This window comes from Elephantulus edwardii, unplaced genomic scaffold (genome assembly GCF_000299155.1).
Source record: "Elephantulus edwardii isolate Elephantulus edwardi_28Jun2011 unplaced genomic scaffold, EleEdw1.0 scaffold00045, whole genome shotgun sequence".
Taxonomy (NCBI): domain Eukaryota; kingdom Metazoa; phylum Chordata; class Mammalia; order Macroscelidea; family Macroscelididae; genus Elephantulus; species Elephantulus edwardii.
The window spans coordinates 1,110,965-1,136,461 of NW_006399795.1; the positions used below are offsets into that span (position 1 = coordinate 1,110,965).

The 25,497-nt window shown below is 50.6% G+C and overlaps 2 protein-coding genes across 2 annotated transcripts; one reads left to right on the top strand and one right to left on the bottom strand.

Moving 5' to 3' along the window:
• Positions 1-594: 594 nt before the first annotated feature.
• Positions 595-11,776, top strand: MTHFR (methylenetetrahydrofolate reductase (NAD(P)H)). Its single transcript, XM_006885894.1, has 11 exons — positions 595-854; positions 2,191-2,429; positions 3,260-3,370; positions 6,530-6,723; positions 7,416-7,666; positions 8,050-8,184; positions 8,352-8,532; positions 8,851-9,033; positions 10,334-10,435; positions 11,207-11,326; positions 11,579-11,776. Exons 1-11 carry the CDS (start codon positions 616-618, stop codon positions 11,774-11,776), a joined length of 1,953 nt encoding a protein of 650 aa, XP_006885956.1. The 5' UTR covers positions 595-615.
• Positions 11,777-11,863: 87 nt separating this feature from the next.
• Positions 11,864-25,461, bottom strand: LOC102856298. Its single transcript, XM_006885895.1, has 8 exons — positions 25,281-25,461; positions 23,780-23,924; positions 21,227-21,640; positions 20,035-20,305; positions 14,215-14,489; positions 13,795-13,930; positions 13,407-13,517; positions 11,864-12,001 (listed from the first exon to the last, which is right to left on the bottom strand). Exons 1-8 carry the CDS (start codon positions 25,459-25,461, stop codon positions 11,864-11,866), a joined length of 1,671 nt encoding a protein of 556 aa, XP_006885957.1.
• Between the last annotated feature and the right edge of the window lie 36 nt (positions 25,462-25,497).

Genomic DNA, 25,497 nt, shown 5'->3' on the forward strand with positions numbered 1-25,497 from the left:
CCCCCCTCCTTCCACCTAGTGCTCCTCGGCTTTATCTGCTTTGCTGGGAGCCTCGGCCCGCCCTCCTGCCTGGAGGCCTTGCCCCCGCCTTCCTGCTCCAGCCTCAGCTCTAGCTCGGAGCTTTTCCTTTGTCACAGCTCCGCCCAGTCAGGCCGACCCGGTGGGGAAGTTTCCTCGGTTCTCTCCCCACTCATTTGTGGTCTGAACTGGGACACATGGACCAACCAAAGGCCAGGACCTTCCCGGCCAGGCACTGCAGCTTCCCAAGAATGCCGGCCTGGGAGGCTGGCAGTGGGAGGTTTTCGGTGCCACCCTCCATCAGGTAGTTGTCACCGAGGCCCTGTGGGCTGAAGGAGCATGTTCCCGTGCCGGGTGGGGGCTGCTATGCATGAAGCCAGGCAGAGATGGAGGGCAAAGCTCTGAGTGACATTTGTAGCAGAGGAACTCGGAGGACCTGGGTAGGGGCCATGTCAGCTTTCCCTTCTCCAGCCGGCCTTCTTCCTGTGTCACTAACTGGAACCTACCACTCTGGTGCCGAAGCATGCCTAGGGCTTGGCTGCCTGGCTGCTGTGACACCCTTGCCCCCACCCCACCCCGTGCAGCAGGAACCAGGCCATGGTGAACGAGGCCCAAGGGAACAGTGGCCCCAGCCCCAGCCCCCACTCGGAGAGCAGCAATAGCGGCAGTGAGAGCTCCAAGGACAATTCAAGATGTTCCACACCTGGCCTGGACCCGGAGTGGCACGACAGGCTCCGGGAGAAGATGAGGCGGAGGATAGAGTCGGGAGACAAGTGGTTCTCTCTGGAGTTCTTCCCTCCCAGGACTGCTGAGGGTGCTGCCAATCTTATCTCCAGGTGAGTCCGGTCAGTGGGGGGGAGGTGAGCTGTCCGCCCCCTCAGCAGCTCTGCCAAGAAAGGCAGTTGGAGAAGGTGGGAAAGATCATCTTGAGTCTTTCACCCAAATCCAGTGTTCTCGAGTCCTTTCTAACTCAAAGCAACTCTCTCCATCGGTTTCAAAGCCTGTAATTCTTTATGGGAAGAGACAGCCCATCTTTCTCCCACGCAAGTCTGTCACAGTATCGGGAATTTTTCAGACACACCCTTTTGAAAAATCCAGTAGTGAAAATTGCTTATGCTCTCAAATTCGTCTCTGGAGGAACTGGGGTCTGGAGTTAGGGAAATCACAAAGCAGCTACTTAGAGAATGTTTGCAGTGAGTTAAGGATTTGGATTAGGCCTATTGGGTTTGAGGACGGCCAGCTGGATGACGTCCGCACTGCAGTTTCCCTCAGATGCCTTTTACCATTTGTACATCTCATGTGTCTCCCCAGGGTTTGGAGTTTTAAAGGTACAAGGACATTTAAAGATGTCATGTTGTAGTCAGTAACCCACAAGTCCATCTGTCTGTGGGGTTTTAGTGTAGCTTAGGGACAGTGGCCATGGCCACACATGATTGCAGCTGCCTTGCGACAGAGAAAACCTGGGGCTGTGACCTTCCTTTATCCAGTTCCTAGAATGAGGCTCTTTTCCCTACTCAGAGGATTTCTCTCACCTTTGATTACTGAGGTGTCTTAATTCACCCATCTGTGAAGCGCTACTATCACATTAAATGGTGATATTGTCATATTATGTCCATAGTAGCAGTAATCATCCTCATAGCAGCAGTTTGTACTCGCTGAATGCTCAGTACCAGGGACTGGTCTAGGTTGTTTGTGCTTCCATCAGTCACACTATTCTTAGTGTTACTGTGAAGTAGTAGTAGTTGTTATTAGTCCATTCTGACTCATGGCAACCCTGTGTCCAGAATAGAACGATACAGGGTTTACAAGACTGCACTCTATTGGAAGCAGACCACCAGGCCTTTTCCCCCCAAGGTATCTTTGGATAAGGTTGAACTACCAATCTTTCTACTAGTAGTTGAGTACTTAACTGTTTACATCATTCAGAGACTTCTCTTACTATGATATGAATTAGGTATTGATAGCTGTGATATTTTATCAAGGAGAAGATACAGGCTCAGAGAGGTTAAGTGATTCACTGAAGATCACACAGCTCCTAAGTAGCGAAGCCATGACACGAATGCAAGCTGGTTTGACTCCCTCCAATGTGCATGTTGTGTGTCTCCAGCTCCCAGACAGGGTGAAGGGTGCTGCTTCCCCAGAAACCCCTCTTCAGAAAGACATTCCCTACAGGTTTGACCGGATGGGGGCTGGTGGCCCCCTCTTCATCGATGTGACCTGGCACCCAGCTGGGGACCCCGGCTCCGACAAGGAGACTTCCTCCATGATGATCGCCAGCACCGCTGTGAACTACTGTGGCCTGGAAACCATCTTGCACATGACTTGTTGTCGTCAGAGCCGGGAGGAGATCACAGGCCATTTGCACAGGGCCAAGCAGCTGGGACTGAAGAATATCTTGGCTTTGAGGGGAGGTGTGGGGCCAGCACTCCTTCCACCCCCGCCCCACCTGGGTTCTTACTGCCTGATGGCCTGTTCTGTTGCTAAGGTGGTCTTTAGTTTCCACGCGACTCCACCCTGATCATGCTCAGGGTCCCATCCTGAGGCATTGTGGGTTGTGAGTCGGCTATGGGCACCACACAGATAGCCACCTCTGACACAGTCAGGGCTTCAGTTAGAAATGTACCCAGGGCTGGGTAACCTTCCCTGGCCACATATGACTTCACTGATTTCTGGCTGTACCCCAGTTGTGGCCCAATCAGCAAGTGTAGTACTGGCCTTTGTCCCAAGTGTGAGAATAGCCAATTATGTTGTCATTCAGAGAATTCAGACGTGGGAAGAGGGAGCCTGCTGGGTGAACAGGATGATCTGATGCTTCCCACTAAAGGCCATTTTTCCTTGCTTGAGCTGGATAGAATTCTCCCAGGAAACAAGAGCTCCAAGAGAGTGGGAGAGGAACAGGAGCATTGGGTATAGTTTTCCTGGACACACTCAGGTTGAAGGAAGAAAGGAATTTCAAATCTTGCTGGCAAAATGAGGCAGGCAGCTAATCCCTGGTCACTCCATGCACAGCAGCCAGCACAGAATCAGCACTTAGTAAGTGCAGTACAGGGGCTGCTTTCCAGTTACCAAGTGCTGTGCTGGAAAGGAGATGAAGCTTAAATCATACGAGGCCTCTGCTCTCAAGGAGCTCACAGTGCTGGTGGAGGGGCAGGTACAAGGAACAGAAAGGCTATTAGAAGTGAAAAAAGGCCTAAAGAGGTAGGACAAGTTCCAGTGACCGTGACCTCCACCCACCTTGCAGACCCCGTAGGTGACGAGTGGGAAGAGGAGGAAGGAGGCTTTAACTATGCCGCAGACCTGGTGAAGCATATCCGAAGCGAGTTTGGTGACTACTTTGACATCTGTGTGGCAGGTGCGTTTCCGGTGTCCCAGTAAAGGTCACAGAAGGGGTCACACTGCCCAGCTCTGAGCAGAGACACAGAGAGCCACCACCACTATTCAGCTGGGATATCAGGTGCCCCAAGGACTTGAGCTTGTGCTGGATGAGGGAGGTGCAGACCGGAGTTAATGTCCTCACCCTTGTTGTATTATCCTCTGCCCTCCCAACTCTACACCCCCCGCCCCCGGGTATTTGATTTTCTGTGCCTTCATGCTCTTAATCTCCTTTCTAGCCCTATTTTGCTTTAAAACAACAACAACAATAAATTTTACCCAATTCCAAGAGACAAGAAAGCTCAGAAGCCGCTAACAGGAAATAGCATGAAACCTCACTAGGTTCTGGAACTGAGAACCAGGAAGCAAACCGAGGCCATCCTTCATGTTCGCAAAGCCACAGAGGCAACCAGTTCTGTCTTCCACTTCCCAGATGCTTCCTGCTTTATTACCAGAGAGTTGATGTCTGTGGTGTTCTGGGCACCCAACAGCCAACATCCCCTAAAAAGTACACAGTGTCCATTCTCGCCATTAGTCCAGACTCACTGACAGACCTCACTATCAGTTCCAGACTCCTGGGAGAGAAAATATGATTGGCCCAACTCTAGTTCCACTGGTGTAGCCAGAGAGAACGTGGTAGGTTGGCCTGCCTTCTCCCCTTCCCACTTCCTCAACTAAGGTTTGGACCTTCAGCTTCTCAAACAGGATGAAGGCACAGTTAGGCACTGTGTATCGAGCACACCAAAAGCCTCTGATTCATCTGCCTTTTCTTGGAATGCTAGGTTTTTCAGTTGTTTTGGGGGGAAATAAGATTTAAAAAGCATGGCTAGATTATGAAACAGTAGGAAAACAAACAGATTTGTCCTGGAAAAGGTTAAACCGGGTGGCTCCTTGGAGCCAAGGATTCTGAGGCTCTAACATACTTTGGACATATTGTGAGGAGAGACCGGTCCTTGGAGAAGGACATCATGCTTGGGAGGGTGGAAGGACAGCACAGGAGGGGAAGGTCCTCTATGAGGTGGATTGATTCAGTGACTGGGATAATCGGAATGGGAGTGTCAGAGACAGTGCGATTGGCACAGGACAGAGCAGAGTTTAGGGCTATTGTACATAGGGTCGCTATGAGTCGCAAGCGACTCGACAGCACACAACAACATATCAAAGTGTATGCCTTGACAAAATGAACAGTACAGCTTCAGGGAAATGTCTCACATGCAGTAGGTGAGTGACTATTTAGGCTTTATCCACTGTCCCCACATAAATGTCACTCTCCTCTATCAACAAGATGCTTCCTTAGGTGAAAATTGTTAGAAGCACTGGGAACAATGGGCCTTTCCTACTGTTCAAAGGTCTGTTGTTTATACTGCTATGAGGCAGTCCGTTAACTGGGGACTGTGTGTTAATTAGGACTGTGTCCTGCTGCCCCAGTCACCAGTGGAGATGATGATGGCTGGGAACTCAGAACTGTGTGTGCTTCTACTGGCTCCAGTGTGAGATAAAGGAGCTCATGGGATAAGAAGCACTAAGCTGGGGGAGGTAGCAAAAGAATATAGTAAATTGAGCAAAAATCCATATGTAATCAAATGCTAGATTTGTTTGATGACATTTAGGCTTTGTCGTTACACAGTATCAGCTCTTGAAGGCCTCTGTTTCTGAAATTCCTTTCGGAAAAATAGCTTTGTTACTTAAAGTGTGTAAGTCTGATATCTGATCCCTCCCCTTACCCACTGAAGCACTTCTTCATATCCGTTTTTGATGACGTAGGATTTAAGATTGTAACTCCCTTATCATAGCACAGCAGGCTGTGCTTGGCTGCCAGCGGCCCAGATCTCATGCTGCCCCTCCCTGGCATGGGGTCCTGCCCTGGGTCAGGCTGAGGAAGCCAGGAGGACACTCTGTCGTGTCATGAAGGCCTACAGTTAGCCTGACTCTGCCTTGCCCTGCCCAAGTCGGGCCACTAGTCAGTTCAGTTGCTTAGAGAGGGGCGATAGAGCTTAGAGTTCAAACTGTCTTATTGCTATCTGGTTGCAAGTGAATTATAGCTGGATTTCCAGCAGAGTTTTAGAAGCTTATCAATCACATGGGAGGAGATTGCCAATCTTGCTCTCCCTCAGAGCTGCTGGGGGATTCAAACTACCGGAGAGGCGTGGCCTTCACGTGAGCAGTGAACCCCGAGTGCCCTCATAGAGCTGGCATGACCTTGTTGTTGTGAACCATCGTGCTGGAACCAACTCAGAGCTGATCCTCCAGTGAGTAAATTGTCCAGAGACAGTAAATTGCACAGGAGGGGACTGCTCACCTTTCTCTTGCGGAGCCAGTGGATTCGACCTGCCAGCCTTTGGGTTGGCAGTGCAACTCTTTTACCACTAAGCCACCAGAGCTCCCTAGAAGGGCCTTAGTGAATGTTTAATCCAAACTCCCAGTCCAGAGCCTCATCTTTGATACCCTGCAAGATGATCTCTTAGCTACCCCATTATTGTGGCCTTAAGGAGTTCATTGTTTTGTGGGGCTGCTCATTTCCCTTTTAGACGGCTTTCCAGAACAACCTGGTTCTGCTGTCAGGAGGAACAGAATCCAAGTAATAAGGAATTCGACTACGTTGAATCCTTTTCCCGTCATAGAGGGTGATTGTTATCATATTTTGTTGGTTCTTTAAGCAAAACAGCTCTACTTCAGTCCTTCCTTGTATAACATGTGTCTAACTTTTCACTGTTTTGGATGCATGAGTAGTTTTCATTAAAAGCAACAGTTTAATCTTATGTCTTAGATCCAAAACAGATCATGTGTAGCCTGACCAGTAAGGAGTGAGTATAGAATTTCATCTCTCCATGGTAGAGTCCTGATTTGCCTGGCTGTCTGCAAGGAAAATGAGACAGGACAGTGTGGGGAATGGTGAGCCACTCCCCACCCTCTGGGAGAGCAGCTGAAGCTAGGTCCCCACTGAGGGCCACCTCTGGGGTGAGGAGCTCATTAACCAGTGGACAGGCAGCCACTCAGGGTTCTAGCCATGTCCACACTGAGGGTTGGGAGGTGTGACCCGGAAGCCTGAGAGAGGCCTCCCTGTTTCCGACTCTTTGGCCTCTTCATCACTTTGAGCAGGTAGAGGCCAGCCTCTCCCTACTGTCATCCCTGTTGGCAGGTTACCCCAAAGGCCACCCCGAGGCAGGGAGCTTCGAGGCAGACCTGAAGTACTTGAAGGAGAAGGTATCTGCAGGAGCCGACTTCATCATCACCCAGCTTTTCTTTGAGGCTGACACATTCTTCCACTTTGTTAAGGCTTGCACCGAGATAGGCATCACCTGCCCTATCCTCCCCGGAATCTTTCCTATTCAGGTGAGGGTCCCAGGAGGGCTGATAGACACCTCCCCTTCCCTACCACTGTCCTACACAGCCAGGTCTCTGGCACCCAGTTCCGAGTTCATGCTGAAGTTTTTCTGTGATGCTCACTATATTTCGCTCCAGTGCCATCTTGCCACCCCATTTTGGTTACATCTCATTTCTCCTTCAAAATACCCAGCGGTGTGTGGGAGGGGATCATTCTACTCTGATCTACCAACAAGTAGCATGAGATTCTAACTCACTCATTCTGATGAAAAGGTTAAAACCATCCCAAATTTGATCATCAGAATCACCTTATAAGCTTGTTCAAAAAGTAGTTTGCCAAATCTGCCCCTGAATGGTTTAATTTAGTAGATCTGAAGTGTATATAAAGTTTTGCAGGTGATTCTGATTATTAGCGAGGCTTGAGAACTCCTGGGTTAGGGGGGTTACCAGTGAGTGCTGTTATTATTGAGTATACCTAAGAGTTCAAAGGACTGGTTCAGACAGATGGCAGAACTGCAAGTGCTGTGTATGCAACAGAGACTGGGGCAAACAGCACAACTCAACCAACTCGAGGAACAGAGCACAGCTCTCCTGGGTCACTCCACACCGCACTGCCGTTGTCCAGGAGACGTGGAGAAGGATGAACAGATGGTAAGAGATACGCTGGGAGATGTCACCCACCTCCCCTCCTGTTTGGACAGGGCTACTACTCCCTTCAGCAGCTCGTGAAGCTGTCCAAGCTAGAGGTGCCGCAGGAAATCAGGGATGTGGTGGAGCCCATCAAAGACAATGATGCTGCCATCCGCAACTACGGCATCGAACTGGCTGTGGACCTGTGCCAGAAGCTCCTGGCAAGTGGCCTGGCGCCAGGCCTCCACTTCTATACTCTCAACCGGGAGGTAGCCACCATCGAGGTTCTGAAGCGCCTGGGCATGTGGATTGAGGACCCCAGGTGAGGCTGAGGCTGAGGCAGTGCCCCTGTGTTCAAACCAGGAAGCCAAGGTGGAAAGGTGGGCAGGGGAGTCACGAATAGAGCTGTGCCTTGGCAGTGCTGGCGAGCGTGGTCTAGGTGAGGACTTCATGTGTGGGTTAAGGTTTACAAGTCAGACCAAAGAACCCAAGTTGACTGGGTCTTCCCTTCTTTCTGCTTTGCTGAAACCAAACCTACTGCCACTGAGTCAAGTCTGACTCAGTCACTCTGTAGGCAGAGTAGAATTGTACCTGGTGGGTTTGAATTAGCAAACTTTTGGTTGGCAGCCAAGAACTGTGCCCCCCTAGGCCAATTTCCTGCTCCCTGTAACTGGTCCCTTATGTGTAGTCTCCCTTCTCACCTAGGCGTCCCCTACCCTGGGCCATCAGTGCTCATCCCAAGCGCCGGGAGGAAGATGTGCGTCCCATCTTCTGGGCCTCCAGACCAAAGAGTTACATCTACCGCACCCAGGAGTGGGACGAGTTCCCGAATGGCCGCTGGTGAGCCCCCCCCACCCCCGACCTTCTGCTCCAAAGGCAGGGACAGAGGAGTCTGCATGCTTTGCGTGAGCCCTCGAGGGGATGGCATGGTTGCCTTGTGTATATATGTGGTAACTGTCCCCTAGGACCAAGGGTTGCCCTTTGACCTGAGGTGTCATCCCCTCCAGGGGCAATTCCTCCTCTCCAGCCTTTGGAGAGCTGAAGGATTACTACCTGTTCTACTTGAAAAGCAAGTCCCCAAAAGACGAGCTGCTCAAGATGTGGGGGGAGGAGCTGACCAGTGAAGAAAGCGTCTTTGAAGTCTTTGCCCACTATCTGTCGGGAGAGCCAAACCAGAACGGTTGCAAGGTGAGTGCGCAGGCCTGGAACCTGGAACCCAGTTACACACCACAGCCTGTCTCCAGCCTTGAGCTCCACCTGGGGGCTGTGACTTGCCTGCTGAGCCCCGCACCCTCCTTGTCACTTTTCACATGTGGCACTTGGGCATAGAAGGGTTGGGTGAGTTTGGAAACTAGCACCTGGGGATGCCTGCCAGGGTCTCGATCATAGAAGTCAGTGCAAATGTCTCCCAGTCATCCAGGGGAGGTGGGAGGCTTTGAGGACTGAGAGAAAGACGTCTAGGGGGCCAGATGTGATCGCTGCCCTGGTTAGTTTGCCCTCTCCTAGGTGACTTGTCTGCCCTGGAATGATGAGCCCTTGGCGGCCGAGACCAGCCTGATGAAGGATGAGCTGCTACGAGTCAACAGACAGGGCATCCTCACCATCAACTCCCAGCCCAACATCAATGGGAAGCCGTCCTCCGACCCCATCGTGGGCTGGGGCCCCAGCGGAGGCTACGTATTCCAGAAGGTGTGGCAGGGGGTGTGTGACCAGCACCCAGGGGCTCTCCATAGGGTCAGGGAGAGAGAAAGCCTTTCTGTCCTCAGGCACTTTGTTCTGAACAGCAGTGGATGAGAGTACACAGGAGCTCAGACCCAGGTTCAGATTTGAGCTCTGCCATTTACTACCTGTGTGATGCTGGATTGTTGTTGTTATGTGCCGTCAAGTCGCTTGTGACTCATAGCAACCCTATATGTACAACAGCCCTAAACCCTGCTCTATCCTGTGCCAACCGCACTGCCTCTGACACACCCATCCCGATTACCCCAGTCACTGAATCAATCCACCTCATAGAGGGCCTTCCCCTCCTGCGCTGTCCCTCCACCCTACCAAGCATGATGTCCCTCTCCAAAGACCGGCCCCTCCTTGCAACATGTCCAAAGTATGTCAGATGAAGCCCCAGAATCCTTGCCTCCAAGGAGCAGCCTGGTTTAACCCTCTCTAGGATGAATCTGTTTTCCTCAGTTGTCTCATCTGTAAAATGGGGATATACTTTATCCTGTCCTGGAGATGAACTGTAGCAAAGCATGCAGCATGCTGAGCAAAGTGGGAAGAGCACAAAGGAGTTTCACTGCATGGAGGTGTGTTCAGTCTTCTGAGCTGACACTCCCCTCCCCTCCTAGGGCTACCAGAGTTGAAATTACATTCTGAACTAAAGCCAAGGGGTTTTGGGAATGAGTACCAGCCCTGCTATTTACTGTCAATGCGGCAGGTTGTGCAACTTCTGTGAACCTGATTTCCTCGTATTTAGAATGGCGGTCATAGTGCCTACCCTGCAGTAGTATGAGCATCACAGCCCGGTCGGTGAATCAGGAGGATCCCCAGCCTAACCCCTGGCAGCTGGTGTTTAAGCAACCCTCCCTGTCACTTATGCAGTGATGGGAGGATGGAATGTGGAATGCTTGTTTCCTTAGCTTTTCACACCAGGCCTTATGCACAGCTCCCACAGTGGTCTCTCCCTAGATTTTCTGTGATGAGAGTACAGGTAGCAGGCAGGCACTCCTCGGACCTGTCTAAGCTGAGAACCTCACATTCCTCTGCCCTGTGTTCTTGTGTATTTACCACTCACAGCTTCTGATTTGATCCATGTGCGTGCGGCCTTGCTAGTCACAATATTCTAGATGTCCTACCATCTGTGTCTGAGCCCTTCTCTGGGACAACTGGGAGCAGGCATCTGCCTAGCGTGTGGAGCACACAGCATGCCTGGCAGCAGATAGAAGGTGCTGGAGGGACACTGGGTTGCTGTGACAAGTGTTTGTCCCCTCCACAGGCCTATTTAGAGTTCTTTACATCCCGAGAGACCGTGGAAGCGCTGCTCCAGGTGCTGAAGAGATACGAGCTCCGGGTCAATTACCACATTGTTGACGTGAAGGTAGGCCAGCTCCAGAGCCCACACGGTGCAGGTCACCCACTTCTATTTCTGTCCTTAGCAGTCACTAAGACCTGGCCCACGGCAGGCTTCATGCTAGACAGAGATAGAGACAAAACCAGGCCCTACCCTGCGAAAGCTCCCACCTGGAAGGGATACAAACAATTTTGAATCCGTACATGTAGGAAAAGAAAGTTTGGTTTTGCATGCCAGAGGAGGGACATGTAACCTGGAGTTAGCTTCTTGGAGTCATGTGTGGCCTGGGTGCTGAGGAAGGAGAGGAGTTGGCCAGAGAGGAGAGGGCAGTCCAGGGAAAGGACAGATGGATGCCAAGGCACCAGACTGCTGGACCAATGGGGGAAACTGCCGTGGGAAAGCAGAGGCCAGGCCCTCAGGGATCTTGACTGTCCTGTTCAGAACTGAGTTTTCACCCAAAGGCAACAGGGAGCATTTCTCTAGTAGTGGAATGGCTTAGTGCCATATTGTGAGGAGATCACTGTGCACTAAGACGGGAAACAGGGAAGCAAGTTAGGAGGCGTCGTGCTCTGAGGAGTCCAAGTAGAAGACAGAGCCCTGACAGTGGGCTGGGCTGGAGGAACCGAGGAGAGTAAGCAAGTGGCGACCACTGGATGCCCAGTGAGGAACGAGCTACCCAGAGGATGGCCAGCTTTTTTTTTTTTAAAAAAAAGGTTAAGAGGACCCGAGTGAATTTAGATTCTTCAGCAATAAAAAGAACAGTTGTGTGCTCTTACGCTTCACCCATCCCATCCTCAGGGTCAAAACATCACCAATGCCCCCGAGCTACAGCCCAATGCAGTTACTTGGGGCATTTTCCCTGGGCGCGAGATCATCCAGCCCACAGTGGTGGACCCTGTCAGCTTCATGTTCTGGAAGGTAAAGGTGCTGGGAGCAAGGTTCCAGGGTGGCAATATTGCCGAGTCTTTGCTGAGTATGTAGCTGGAGGACACACCTCCAGGCCTAGCTGTCTCAGATTGTTTATTCACCATGTTTATTTCTGAGTGGGAGTGGGGTGGCCCTGGTGACACCCCTTATTCTATTTCTGGAGATATCTCAGGAAAACCTTGGGCGTGGAGCATGGATGGGGCCCTGACCTATGGGCCACCTGTTGGCCTTGCCTGCTTGCAGGATGAGGCCTTCGCCCTGTGGATCGAGCAGTGGGGTAAACTATACGATGAAGAATCCCCGTCCCGCATGATTATCCAGTACATCCATGACAACTACTTCCTTGTCAACCTGGTGGACAATGAGTTTCCGCTAGACAACTGCCTGTGGAAGGTGGTGGAAGACACGTTTGAGCTGCTCAACAGTCCTGTTCCGGAGTGACAGGCAGACTGTGACCCGGCATCCCTAACTGGGGCTACTTTAGTCCGTCTGTCCTGCTCCTCCCAGTCCTGACCATCCCAGGAACCTTCACTGTCCTCCTCTGGCGGTGAGCCTGTCCTCCACCCCCACGATGATGGCAGCTAGCATGGTGTGAGGCTTCCAGACTCTGGCTGGACTGGAGTTCATCCCACAAGGAACCTGGTGTTCCCGTGGGGCCCCACTGTCCTGCATATGGGGGGCACATCACCCTCCCTGAGGAAAGTGGCTGACTGTTACAAACTGGGCCCATGGACCAGGGCCGCCCCTTGGAGCCAGCCTGAGACGCCAGATGAACTTGTGCTTGGGCCTGTGCAGGATGGGTACAGTGCATGTGGGCAAGAGCTGCTGTCTGCAGAAGAGGTGTGGCTCCAAAAGTTAACTCTGTTCTCTTGGTGCTTCAAGAAAGGAAATGTCCCTAAAGGGTTAAAGGCAGTCTGTACCCTTGTGTTTAACTCCACCTTCTAACACACACACCCTTGAAGGATACTTCTGCTCCCATTCCTGTCAAGGGCAGGGAAGAAGTTCACAATGGAGGGGCTGAAGCACTTCCTCTGGGGCGGGCCAGGGCCAGTCTTGGGCAGAGAGTGGGTAGCCTTAGCAGAGACTGAACAGAAGCCACCAGGACTCAGGAGGGCACTTTATTGTCTCTCAGAGCTTTGCCCCCAGGTCATGGGATGTCAGCCTGCACTCCCCAGATGGGTGGGCCACATTTCCTTCCCCTGGGAAGGCTGGCTCACTTCTGCTTTTGCCTTTATGGGAACAAGTCACAGCTGGGCCTCTGCTCTGCTCTGAGTCCCCTGATGGCAGGCTCTGAATGTCTTCCGCCTGCTCCCAGGAGTGGGGATGGCGGAGGAGGACCTAGCCTCCTTGGAGGTCCCAGGCTGCTGCTCGCTCCACTTCTCCAGCCCCTGGCTGTCAGGTGCTGGTGCCACCTCTCAAAAGCCTAGAGTTGGAAAGGGAGGTGGGAGCTGTTTGTGTCAGGCCTCCCCCCAGGGTCTGCACTGTTTGTGCAAGGGTCACAGCTGTGCTGGGTGCTGGCACTCTCTCCAGGGTGCTGGCGCGGTCCCTCCCTCACCCCAGGCCAAATTCACAGGCTCAAAATAGATCTGACTGCTGACTGGGGAAGCTGCGCTCCAAGCAGGGGCAAATGAGGGGCTGAGGGTCAGGCCGTACTGGAGCAAGGGTGAATGGCCGCTGTGGGCTCAAGCTGGGCCTGGTTACTAAGGAGGACAGGGAGTGGGAAGCCACTGGGCCAAATCCAGGGTTCCCAACTCAGCTGTGCTTCCTATGGCTAGATGGATCGTCCCTGAAATAAAGAGATCATGGGGAAGAAGCCCTGGTGGCACAGTGGTTGAATGTTTGGCTGCTAACCAAAAGGTCAGAGATTTCAACCCACCAGCTGCTTTGTGAGGAAGACGTGGCCGCTGGCTTTGTACAGATTACCCTGTGAATGGGTCTGCTGTCTTACTGGGTGCTCTGAATTAGAATCGACAGGATGTCAATGGATTGGGGTGTGGTGAACAGGCCCTGCAACGACATGTCCCCATGTGGTACTGGAATGGTTGGCAGGGTAGGGCTACGCTAGTGGTACCTGGGAAAGGATCCAGCTGTCTTCTTGTCGCAGAAAGCGCTGAGCCACCCACAGCTGCAGGACCCGCCGCCTCCACAGCCTCCAGGCCCATCTCAGGTGCCACTGCCTGAGCTATGGGGGCAGTGGACATAGAAGGCCTGGGGCTGGGTACACCGCTGGTTCCCATACCCAGCTCCCTGGCTGCTCGCAGCCTTCTGATGGCAGGAGGGTGACGCTGTCACTTAAGAAGAGCATTAACAGTGCAGATTCCTGGGCCTGGCCCAAAGATCTCAGACTGTAGGTCTGTAAGACCATACTTTAGAAACACTTTGTAGAGGTTAGGGTTGAGAAATGGCTAGAATGGGGAGATGAGCCCCCAGGCTCTGAGGCCCCCGGTGTCTCCACTTACCAGGGTTGCTGCTAGCTGCTCTTCCCTGAGAGCATCTACCCACTGCTGCCACGCAGCTGCTAGGCACTTGGCCTGCTGGGAGTCCCGAAGCTGGCCAAGCAGTGCCTCGAGGTGCCAGTGCTGTGAGTTCCTGGTCCTGCAGAAAGAGGCCTCAGTGTTTTTTCCCTCAGAGACACTGCCCTAGAGCTGCTGCTCCAGGCACTATCTGCATGCACTGGCCAGAGGAAGCCAGCTCACCGGTTCAGACAAGCCCCCAAGCTCTATCTTCTCACACACACACAGCTTCCTTCAACCAAATCCCACACAGCCAGCCATGCACAGCTGTCCTTGAATACCTCCACTCCACTCCAATTGTCTTTACCCTCCCCCCGAAAGGCTGCTTCATTCAGATTCCACACCTCACAAACACCTGTGCCAGACCTCCCCTGCTCGTGCACAGCTGCCTCACTCAGATAGCCGCCCCCCCAGGCATGCCCACAGCCACTCTCACCCCAGCCTCTGGCGCTCCTCTCCAGAGCCTTGGAGGGATCTGCTGCAGTGTCTGCCGGCTCCCAGAGGGGATCTGCTGGGTGTTGTCTGAAGGGGCAAGCACTGGGCCCAGTGACAGGAGACAGGCCACTGCAGCCAGAGCTGCACAGCACGATGGAGGGGAGGCTGGCAGGGTGGGAGCCACCTGAGATCCTGTACTGGGTCATCTGGAACGGGGAGTAGTCATAGAGGTTAACTGGCAAGTCAGCACAGATGCTCCTAGGCGTGTGCTGTGACAGGGTGAGCCACAAACGGCAGGAGGAAACTGCTTTCTCAGTGTGGCTGAAACAGCCAAGAGGAAGAAGCGAATGGGGAAGGCAAAGCAAATGCATGTAAGACAGGTTCACCCAGGGGCTTTGGGGACTGGGGACAACCTCTCCTTGCACTTCAGACCTTGTTCCCAAAAGGAGACAAGGAGGGCCTCCTTACCCTGAGCCCAGGGCGTTCCTGGTGGCTCCCTCTGGTCAATGAAGTGGAGGTGCTGCTCTGACCTGGGCAGCCCGAGCCCTGGGCTCTGAGGGAACAGCCAGGGAGGGAAATCAGGAACTTCTGAGCCAGGGGGAGGTGGTACGACTCCATCCCCCTGACCATTTGGGGTGGTTCCCATGGCATCGCACCCTCCATGTGCCCCAGGTCCCTCAAGGAGACTAAGTGCCCCAGAGAATGGCTGGCAGCATGCACCTCAGCCCGTTCCTCTCCATCCTCTCATGGGAGAGGTGCCTCTGTGCTGGGTGCTGGGTGAGCACTTCCCATGAGACCCTGCGAAGCAGCTGTCTGTCCCCACAGTGTGGGAGCAGTCTGGTTCCTGCTATGACTGTTCAGACCAGGGCTCTCTATGGAGACTCTGTGCCACAATGAGCAACACCTGCACACTAGTCTCCAAGTGGCAGCTGGCTGGGCACTTGGGTACATATGGGTTGAAAGGAGGAGACACAGGAACCCTAGTTACCAGCCTTGAATTTATGGTGGCGTAGTCTGTAGGGAGTTGCTCCACTCACCATAAGGCAGGGCCTCTGCATGAGCTGCCTTGTAGGGGAAAGATGAGCAGTTGCTTCTGGATGTGATTTATTGTTATGTGCCTCTGAGTCACCGGAGACACATAGCGACCCTATGTGCAGCAGCACTGAACCCTTCCCTGTCCTGAGCCAGGCTCACTAGTTCCGACACACCAACCCCCGTCACCCCAGTCGCTGTATCAATCCATCTCATCCAGGGTCTTCCTCTCTTGTGTTATCCCTCCACCCTTCTGAGCATGATGTCCTTCTCCATTATCCTTAGTCATTGTCCAGCTCTCTGATGCATAGTAAGTAATTGCAAAGACCATGGCCTGGATTAGGCATACCTTAGTCTCTAGATTGACATTGTTGCTTTTCAGCACCCTGGAGGGGTCCCTAACAGCAGATTTTCCCAATGCAATTCATCTTTTGATTTCCTGACCGCTGGTGTTACATTGTTGATTGTGGATCTGAGCAAGCTGTATTTGTTAAAACCTCAATCTCTTTTCATGGTGCTGCTAGTTGGCCCAGTGGTGAGAATCTTCATCTTCTTGAAGTTGAGCTTCAATCCATATTGAAGACTACAATCCTTGACCTTCTGCAGCAATTGCTTCAAATTCTCACTCTCAGCAAGCAAGTTGTGTCATCTGCATAACGCAGGTTGTTGATGAGTCTCCCTCCAATCTTGATGCCATATTCCTCTTCATAGAGTCCAGCTTCTCGGATAAATTGCTCAGCATATAAATTGAATATGTATGGCAAAAGAATATATCCTTGATGTACTCCCTTCCCAATTCCAAACCATGCAGTGCTCCCCTGCTCTGCACAGCAGCCTCCTGGTCTAGATCTAGGTTCCTCATGAGCACAATCAAGTGCTCTGGGAGTCCCATTCTTCTCAGTGTCAGCCACAACTTGTCATGATCCACACTGTCAAACGGCTTTATATAGCCAATAAAGTACAAGTAGACTTTTTTCTGGTATTCCTTACTTTCAGCCAGGACCCATCTGACATAAGCAATGATAACCCTGGTGCCATGGCCTCTTCTAAATTCCGCTTGAACTTCTGGCAATTCCCTAACTATGTAATCTATGTACTCTTCCATCCATTTTTAAATGATCTTCAGCAGTATTTTGCTTGCATATGGTATCAATGATATTGTTCAGTAATTTCCACATTCAGTTGTATCACCCTTCTTGGCAATAGGAACAAATGTCATTTATATACCGAGAAATTCACCCTGGGGTCAGCTATGAGTCAAGCTGGATACAATTAAAAAGCAAGCAAGAAAAAGACCCCTTTAAAAAACAAACAAACAAGCAAACAAACTTTTCTAAAATCTTATACAACTGGCATTCTCAAAGTCTTCCTGGTGACCAGGGGTTAAGCATTTGTTTGCTAACTGAAAGGGTGGTGGCTTTTTTGAGGTTTCTTTTTGTTTTTATTATTATGTTTATTTACATAATTCAAATACATTGTTTTCCAGAATAGATTTTTCAAATTTCCCTCACTTCCCACCCATCAAATTGTATAACTCCATGATTAGTCACCCTTCTCCACCTGCACATTCTCATCCCTCTACTTCCACCCCCTTTCCCCCCTCTTGGATCCTTAAACTCATTTTATAATAACAGTTTTATACAATATTTATCCTTGTGGTACTGAGTTAGTTCACTCAGCATAATGCTCTCCAGTCCCTCCCAAGTTAGGTAATATTTTACAAAGCTATTTCTCCTGTGTGCCACATAGTATTCCATTGTATGAATGTACCATACTTTCTCAATCCATTCTTTTGTGTTTGGATATCTGGACTGTTTCCATGTTCTTGCGATGGTGAATAATGCTGCCATGAACATTGGTGTATAAGTCTCTGTTTGTGCCTCATTTATCATTTTCTCAGGGTATATTCCAAGCAGTGGAATAGCAGGGTCATATGGAATTTCTATGTTCAGCTTTTTGAGGAAGTGCCAAACTGCCTTCCAGAGTGGTTGTACCATTTTACAATCCCACCAACAATGTATGAGAGGTTTTTTTCTCACCACATCCTCTCCAATGTTTATTACTTGCTGTCCTGTTCAACTTTGCCACTGTTAGTGAAATGGTACCTCATTGTGGTTTTGATTCACATCTCTCTTATTGCCAGTGATTTTGAACATTTCTTCATGTGTCTGTTTGCTATTCGAACATCTTCCTCTTTCAGAGGAAGATATCTATGCCTTTTGCCCATTTTATAATTTTTCTTGTGGAGGCCCAGAAGTGTTCTATAGACTTTCGTTATGAGACGCTTGTTTGAGATGGTATTACCAAATCTGTGTTCCCAGTTGGTAGGTTTTCTTTTCAAGCAGTGGTGGTTTTAATCTCGGCAGCTGCTCCAGAGGAGAAAGGGGAAGCAGTTTGCCTGAATGGCGGCACAGCGTCAGAAACTCCATGTTGCAAACCCCGTGGTGTGAGTCTGCTGTGTCCGAGTCGTTTGCTATGAGTGAGTTCTGGCTTTGGCATTCTCAAACAGAACTCTTGGCGAGGTTTATCCTTGTCAGAACATTCCTCTGGGGATGACACAATGCAGGGCTGACCTTCAGGGCTTCTGGCAACAGGCTCTCTCTCCCTCAGTGACCTGTCCCCTGACTGGCATGTGTTTTGTTTCATTTATCAACTTTTCAATGTGATGTCAGCAAAAGTATCCAGGATAAACTAGTTTTCCATTCAGTTCCCACTTACCATGTTTTGTTACACTGATTAATTAATTACTGGTCCCACGTTTAACAGCACCTTCCCCCCTTGCTGTGTTATTCCTTTAGCCTGGGTCTATTACAGCTGCTCCCCTCCTAAGGCCACGAGGCTCCTCACTCACCACCACCAAATCAGTTCTGACTCAGAGTGACCACTCCCCTTTAATCTCCAAGGCTGCAGATAGAAATGGGAGGAGACTACCCATCTTTCTCCTCCACATCCCCAGACACACTCAGCTTTGGGGTTAGCAGGGCAATTCGCTTTGGATTATGTACTACAGTGTTTGCTGGTGTCAGAACAAACTACTTCTGGTCTAAAAAGGGATTGATAGCTGTCTTTCAGTAGATGTCATGAAGGAATATTTGGTTTGCTTTTACTTTCTCTTTTCTGATTTCCCTGTAATAGTGTTGTTGTTATGTACTGTTGAGTTGGAACCAACCCATAACTGACTCTCCAGCAGATTTTCAGAGGCAGTTAATGGCCCAAGTGAAAACTACCCATCTTTCCAAGCAGCTGATGGATTCAAACCTCTTGCCTTTGCATTGGCAGCACAACTCCTTACACTAAGCCACCAGGGCTCCCTTACTTGTAATGAGCAGGTTTCATTTTTCTGATTTAAAAAAAAAAAATCTCTAAACCAACCTAAACTAATTTTAAAAAAAATTAAAAAAGAAAATGTAGTACTTAAACATTTTTAAAAAAAAAGAGGGGGGGAAGACCCCAAACCACAACATAAAAGCTGACAAATAAAAATTGCTACTATCCCTGTGTTCCTGACTTGACCCTGGATGGCACTGTGATATATGTAATGAGTTCAGGTGTTGGTCTCCTGGTAGGGTGTCTGTCATCTGACATGCCCTTTTCCACAGTCAGGCCCTGCAGTGGGCTGGCACATGACAATTAGTAAATGCTGATGAATTACAACCTGGGATTGGCTGTCTGCCAGCCTGGAGGTGATTCTAAGGCTGCTCCCACCCTTCTTGCCACCAAGCCACACTATCTTCATTGATCTCATATATAGACATTCTAAACCTGAACAATGCAAAAGAAGGAAAAAGTAAAAGAAGGAAGGAGAACAGATTCATCTGAATTGTGTTGACAAAATACGCTGGTTATACAGGGACTGCCAGAAGGAGGAACAAAGCCATCCTGGAGCAAGTACTGTAGACATGTCATCAGGAAGGACCAGTCTCCAGAGAAGGACAGCATGCTCAGTGGTTGTTAAGTAAAAGTGAATCAGAGCCAACCCATGGCTGATCCCCTAGTGAGTTTCCAGGGGAAGTAGAAAGGAGACTGCCTATCTTTCTCTCACAGAACAATTGGTGGACTTGAGCCATGTGCCTTTGAGCTTGCAGTGAAACTCCTTACCACTAAGCCACCAGCACTCACGCTTGGTAGGCGGTCAGGAAATAAAAAGCTGGATAGTGACTAGGGATGATAGAAGGAGAATTGATGCCTTTGAGCTGTGGTGCTGGAGAAGAGTATTGAATATACCATGGACTGCTAAGAGAACCAACAGGTTCGCCCTGGAGAGAGTGAAATCAGGCTGCTTCTTGGAGACAAGGATTTGAAACTTTGTCTGACATACTTTGGGCATATTACAAGGAGGGACCAGTCCTCAGAAAGAGACATCATGCTGGGGGGCGTGGAGGGACAGGGCAGGAGAGGAAGACCCTTGATGAGATAGATTGACTCAATGACTGGAATACTGGGGTTAGGTGTGTCAGAGCCAATGAAGTTGACTCAGGATAGAGCAGGGTTCAGGCTGTTGTACATAGGGTCGCTATGAGTCACAAGTGACTTAACAGCACATAACAACAACAACAGGAGATGAATTGGCATAGAGCCTGCAGCAGTGGGCTAAAACATAAAAGACAACTGAGGCTGGGATAGAATTGAGCATTGTTTCCTTCTCTTACATACACAGGGTCAATATGACTCAATTGTACCTGACCACACCACCACCACAGGCTCTGGGCCCCACCTCACCTGCATCCACTGGGCAGGGGTGCTCACTGGAAACAGGAGATACTCTCTGCTGGACAGCATCGGACAGAGCTTGAGGTCACCCTCAGATCTGGGACGAACGGTGCTGGCCTCCTTGGCCTCAGCCCATGTTTCCAGCTGCACTCTGAGTGGTGCCTGCCCCTGGGCCCAGTGTGTTTGAAGACGGGGCGTGGGCCCAGCCTGCTGGAGCTGGGCAAAACCAACTCGATGGGCACGAGCCTGGGCCACTGCCTCAGCCCAAGCCTCTAGGACCCTGGGGGAGAGGGGGAGTCACATAGAGAGCCCTGCCAGGAGCCCTCCATCGCCCTTGCCAGTGTGCTGATGTGAAGGGGGCCTGTAGGCAAAGCACCAGCCTGGTGGCCCTCATTCTCTACTTCTGTTCCTGGGAAACTGGGATAAAAGGGGCACAAAGAGAGCCTGAGAGGGTGAATTATCACCCAACTGGCAAGGTCATCCTGCCAGCTCTGCTTCTTCATTGAAGGCCAGTGCCAACCCTGAAAACCAGTGCCACTGAATCGATCTTGACTGAATAGTGACCTTTTCTCATTAAGATTCCCAGGTTGGAAAGTCTTGATGGGAGGAGACTGCCCATCTTTCTCCCAAGAAGCAGCTGGTGGATTCAAACCATGGACCTATTGGTTAGCTGTGGAACATGCTATGCACTACACAACCACTGCTCTTTCTCACTTCAGTATTTGTTTTCTGCTGTTGAGTCGGAACTGACTCATAGTTGAACCTCTAGTGAATTTTTAGTACATCACACCGGAGTTGATCGTTCATCTTTCTCCTGTGGCGCAGCAAGGGGATTTGAACTACGTGTCTTTGGGTTGGCAGTGTAGCTCCTTGCCACTAGGCCACTAGAGCTCCCTCTCTCACCAGAGGGTCTCTTTACTGAGCACCTGCTGTGTTCTTGGTCCTGAATGGGGTGCTTTCACACATCTTTCACTCCTCTCCCTTAGTCGCCCTACAAGGCAGGTTGTATCTCCCTTTGACAGTTGAAGTTAGAGATTTTCTCAAGAAGGGCATCTAACTTGATAGTTAGAAAGGGGTGGAGTTGAGATGTGGCCCCAAGGCTAACCACGATGATCCGAATCACCTCTCTCCTCTTTGCCTCCCAGCCACAGGACACCCTCCAACCCTGCCGAAAACAGATCCCAGGCCCTGGGGTTCTCACCGGGTGCTCAGCTTTTGGGCAGCATGGACTTGGCTGACCTGGAGCAGGTGGGACTCATATACCCACAGCATCCAGCATAGGGCCACCCTGGCCCAGGCCTGGGTCTTCTCTTCTGCCTGCCGTCGAGGCTCCTGGTGCTGGCCAGGGGCCCTCCGCCATGCTACATACGCCTGCTGGGTGCAGGTCTGTCTCAGCCTCTTGTGCGCTCGACCATGCAGCCTGACCTTGCTCCAGCAGGAGATGGCAGCCCCGGCCACAAATTGCTTCCGAGTCTGGACTACAGCCACCAGGGCTTCCCACCACACAGCAAATGCAGCCCCCAGCACCCTTCTTGTTCGGTTGTCCCAGAAGACTCGGCACTGGGTTTGGAGTACCCTAGTCTCCCTCACAAACCCCTGCCAGGCCTGGAAATGGCTGGAAAATAGGAGCAGGAGGTGGGGTTCAGCAGATGCTTGGAGAATAGGCAGAAGTCCCAGTCACCCAGCTACACTCTCTAATCCCCCACCAAGGACCAACTGGTTTTGCATACACAGTCCTGCACCTTAAATATGTACTGGCTGATGTGTAACAAGGTGAGAGCACCAACGTAGGGGCCTTGATGCAAAAAGCTGCTGTCTTGGAATGTGAGGCTCAGTTTCTATCAGCATGAGGAGTGGGAATTGTTAACTGTGGACTTAAATTCCATTTCTGCCCCCCTGAGGCTGGGCAGTTGGCCTCCCACTCCCTGATGGTCCAATCAAATGTCCATGCTGTTCAGATGTGAAAGATCAGGCGTCAGTCAGTTACACTGAGGTCAGTGGTTCCCTGCCCTGATGCACACCATGAGTATGTGTGAATCTGCAGCTGAACCATTTAAGGAACATCATCTGTGCTCTACGTTTTCACTTTTTTTCCTCTACTTTAAAAAAAACTCAAACTCATGGCAGTTGTGTTGGAGAAGAGCCCTGAACAACCCATGAATGGCCAAAAGAACAAACAAATATGTCTTGGAGAGGGTGCAGCCAGAGTTTTTTTTCAAGGCGAGAATGATGAGGCTTCACCTCATATACTTTGGGCATGTTGCTATGAGAGATTATTCCTTGGAGAAGGACATGATGCTGGGAAGGGTGGAGGGTCTGCGAAGGAGAGGAAGAACCTTGACCAGGTGGATTGACATGGTGACTGTCACAATGGGTTCTTGTGTGTCAGGAAGTGTGAGAGTGGTGCAGGATAGAACAGGGTTCAGATGTTTACAGGGTCATACTTGACTCGATGGCATCTAACAACAACAACAGCAACACAGCTGTCGAGTTAGTTCCAATTCATAGCAGCCCTCCATTGGGTTTCTGAGACTGTAAATCACAAGGGAGGAGACTGTCCACCTTTCTCCAGTGGAGTCACTGGCGGATTAGGACAGCCTTGGGGTTAGCAGCTCAACTCAGTAAGGACTAGACCATCAGAGGTACTTTGGCACGTGCATTAATAAACTATACATATTGTATTTTATAAACACAACACACACAGTACCCATAGAAACTGACATTAAGGGGCTATGGTCCAACCACAAAACATGTGTTACTTATGTACACCCTCTATTAGAACATCTTAGTATTCAACTTAACATTTCACACTTTTCTCTTTGTAATAATAAAGAGTCATCCTATGCTGGCTCTTCCACCAATAACTACAGTAGTACGAGCTAGCTTTTATTATCAGGGAGGTTGGAGGAGATGGGTTAGCCCATTTCAGTCATACAGTCTGGGGTTCCTGGATGGTACAAATGGTTAAAACATTCAACTGCTAACAGAAAATTTAGAGGTTCAAGTACACTCAGAGCCACCTCGGAAGAAAGCCTGGCAATCTACTTCTGAAACCTCAACCATTGCAGCCTAGGGAGCAGAGTTCTACACACACAGAGACGTTTACCTCCACACATGTTGTTGTTATGCGCCCTTGACTGAACTGTGACTCATAGTGACCTTATGAATAATGGATCTGAACCCAGAAAGCTGTGCCATGCTCACCGTCTCTGACACCCTTAAGCCCTTTGTTAGTTATTGCGTCAGTCCATCTTGTCGAAGGTCTTCCTTTCTTACACTGACTCTCCATCTTTCCAAGTATGACATCTTTTTCCAAGAACTGGCCCCTCATAACAATATGCCCAAAGCCTGTGAGGCAGAGTTTCACCATCCTTGCCTCCCAGGAGCACCTTGGTTTCACTACCTCCAGGACATCAACTCAAGGGCAACTGGTTGCTTTTTAAGGGAACTGGCATCTTCTGGAGCCTTAGGGCCACCTGGCCAAGAAGCAGCATCTTGGGGCTGGTTAGGGTCAAAGGCTGTGCCTGGGAGTTTGTCATCCTTTCCCCAAAGCAGAAGTCAGGGCCCTCCACTTCAGGGCTGGGCCTTCCTGTCATCCTCTCCCTTCCCATTTCCTAGGCCCCAGACCTCCCGCCTAAGCCTCCCACAGAGCTGCAAAGATGACCCTATTGTCCCCTGGGCTGTCTCCCAGCATTTCTAGGGGTGGGGATGTCCCTCACTGGCTTGCTATTTTCCCACCCCCAGACCCACTCACCTCTGCAGTAGGAGCCGCTCTGGCCTCGTCACCCTTTGTCTCTGATGAGCTGTGGCCTGCTGCCAGCCCTGGAGCATGGCCTTTCCTAGGCCCTGGAGGCGAACTCGGGTCCACGCCTGGTACTTTTCATGCAAGACCTGCTGCCCTGTGACCAGAGACACTGAAGTGCTGCTGGGAGCTCCACACTAACCCTTATTCACCAACCCTTTGTCCTCTGCTCAAATGGGGCCAGAGGAGGCCAGAGGAGGCCACTGTAACTGTCCAAAGTTAAGATGCTTCCATCACAGGTACCTTATTGGTGATCAGACCAATCAGCTAATGTCGTTCACTTACTTACTTCTGTGGAGTTGAAATTGCCTCATAGGTGACCCTCCACTGGGTTTCCAAAGCAGCTGTAAACCATAGGGGTGGGGGTGGGTGAATCCCTATCTTTCTCCTGAGAAGCTGCTGGTGGATTCTAATTGCCAGGGAGGCATGGCCTTTGGATCAGCAGTGCAACTCCAAGGGGACAATGTCACCAAGCTCCCTAGGTCAGCTTGACTAGGCTCTGATTTTCAGTTTATATAATCATCCAATATTCTGTGATATGATGTAATTCCCCATTGTTCTAGCCTCTGTGATGTTAATGAGGCAGAATTAGTGGTAGTTACATTAAAGAGGAGGGAGCTGTGGTCACCTTCTATGCAAGAAGTTGCACTACCAACCCAAAGCAGGCAGGCAATTTGAATCCACCAGCAGCTGTGTGGGTGAAAGATAGGCATTCTCCTCCCATGTGAATTAGAGCCTCTGCAAACTCAATGGAGGGTCAGTTGTAAGTCAGTTCCAACTCAGCAACAATGATTTTGAGATTTGGGTTGGTTTTGTGGTTTGTTTGTTTTTTATCTTGAGGCAGGCTACAACCTAGAAGATTAAGTCGTATCTTGAGTCTGTCTCTTTTGAGATTTATCAGAGATTAAACAGGTGAGTAGAGCAGAGTGAGCAACCTACCACCACCAAGAAATAAGAGCTAGGAGTAGAGAGTGACCTTTTGAAACCAGAGGCCCTGTGCTGAGAATCTCCTAGACCCAGGGCAAGACTGATGTCAGGATACACAGAGATCTGAAGGAATGCCGAGCCCACAGTTGTTGAAAGAAGATGAAGATTTTCCTCCAAAGCTGACACAGATAGAAAGCCTTTCCCTAAAGCTAGCACCTTGAATTCTGACTTCTAGCCTCTTAAATTTAGAGAGAAGTTTCCATTTGTTAAAGCCATCCACTTGTAACATTTCTGTTACAGTGGTGCTAGATAACTAAGACATGTGGAGAAAGTGAAGTAGCTTGTTTGAGGTTCACACATCCAGAGGATGGGAGAGCAGGAACTCCAGCCTGTATCTTCAAGCTAGTCTCTGTCACTTCTCCTGGGATCGCCTCTGTAGGAGGTCCTATCCCTGAACTCTGCTGAAGGAAGTACAATCCTGGTCTTTTCCTCACCTGCAGTGCCCCTGGCCCATTCCCAGACTCACTCTGCCAGCAGGAGTGCCAGTGGTGCAGTGCATTATGTTTCCGTCTCCAGCCCTGCACCTGGGCCCATTGCTCCTCTGCCCGCTGCTGCTCCAGCCGCCGGCGCCACAGACCCAGAGCAGCCTTGCAGTTCCGGGCCCAGGCCCAGTGGGCTGCCAGCTCTCTCCGGGTCCTCCGCGCCATTGTCCAGTGATTCCATCTGAGGAGAACGCTGAGAAC

Excerpts from the sequence above, each read along its gene's own strand:
- MTHFR (XM_006885894.1), top strand. The coding sequence starts at position 616 with ATGGTGAACGAGGCCCAAGGGAACAGTGGCCCCAGCCCCAGCCCCCAC. Across the intron at positions 855-2,190 it reads GCTGCCAATCTTATCTCCAG|GTTTGACCGGATGGGGGCTG; the intron begins GTGAGTCCGGTC and ends CATTCCCTACAG. Across the intron at positions 8,533-8,850 it reads CAAACCAGAACGGTTGCAAG|GTGACTTGTCTGCCCTGGAA; the intron begins GTGAGTGCGCAG and ends GCCCTCTCCTAG.
- LOC102856298 (XM_006885895.1), bottom strand. The coding sequence starts at position 25,461 with ATGGCGCGGAGGACCCGGAGAGAGCTGGCAGCCCACTGGGCCTGGGCC. Across the intron at positions 23,925-25,280 it reads CTGGCACTCCTGCTGGCAGA|GGCAGCAGGTCTTGCATGAA; the intron begins GTGAGTCTGGGA and ends CTCTGGTCACAG. Across the intron at positions 12,002-13,406 it reads ACAGCTGGATCCTTTCCCAG|GACAGTGGGGCCCCACGGGA; the intron begins GTACCACTAGCG and ends CCCCATATGCAG.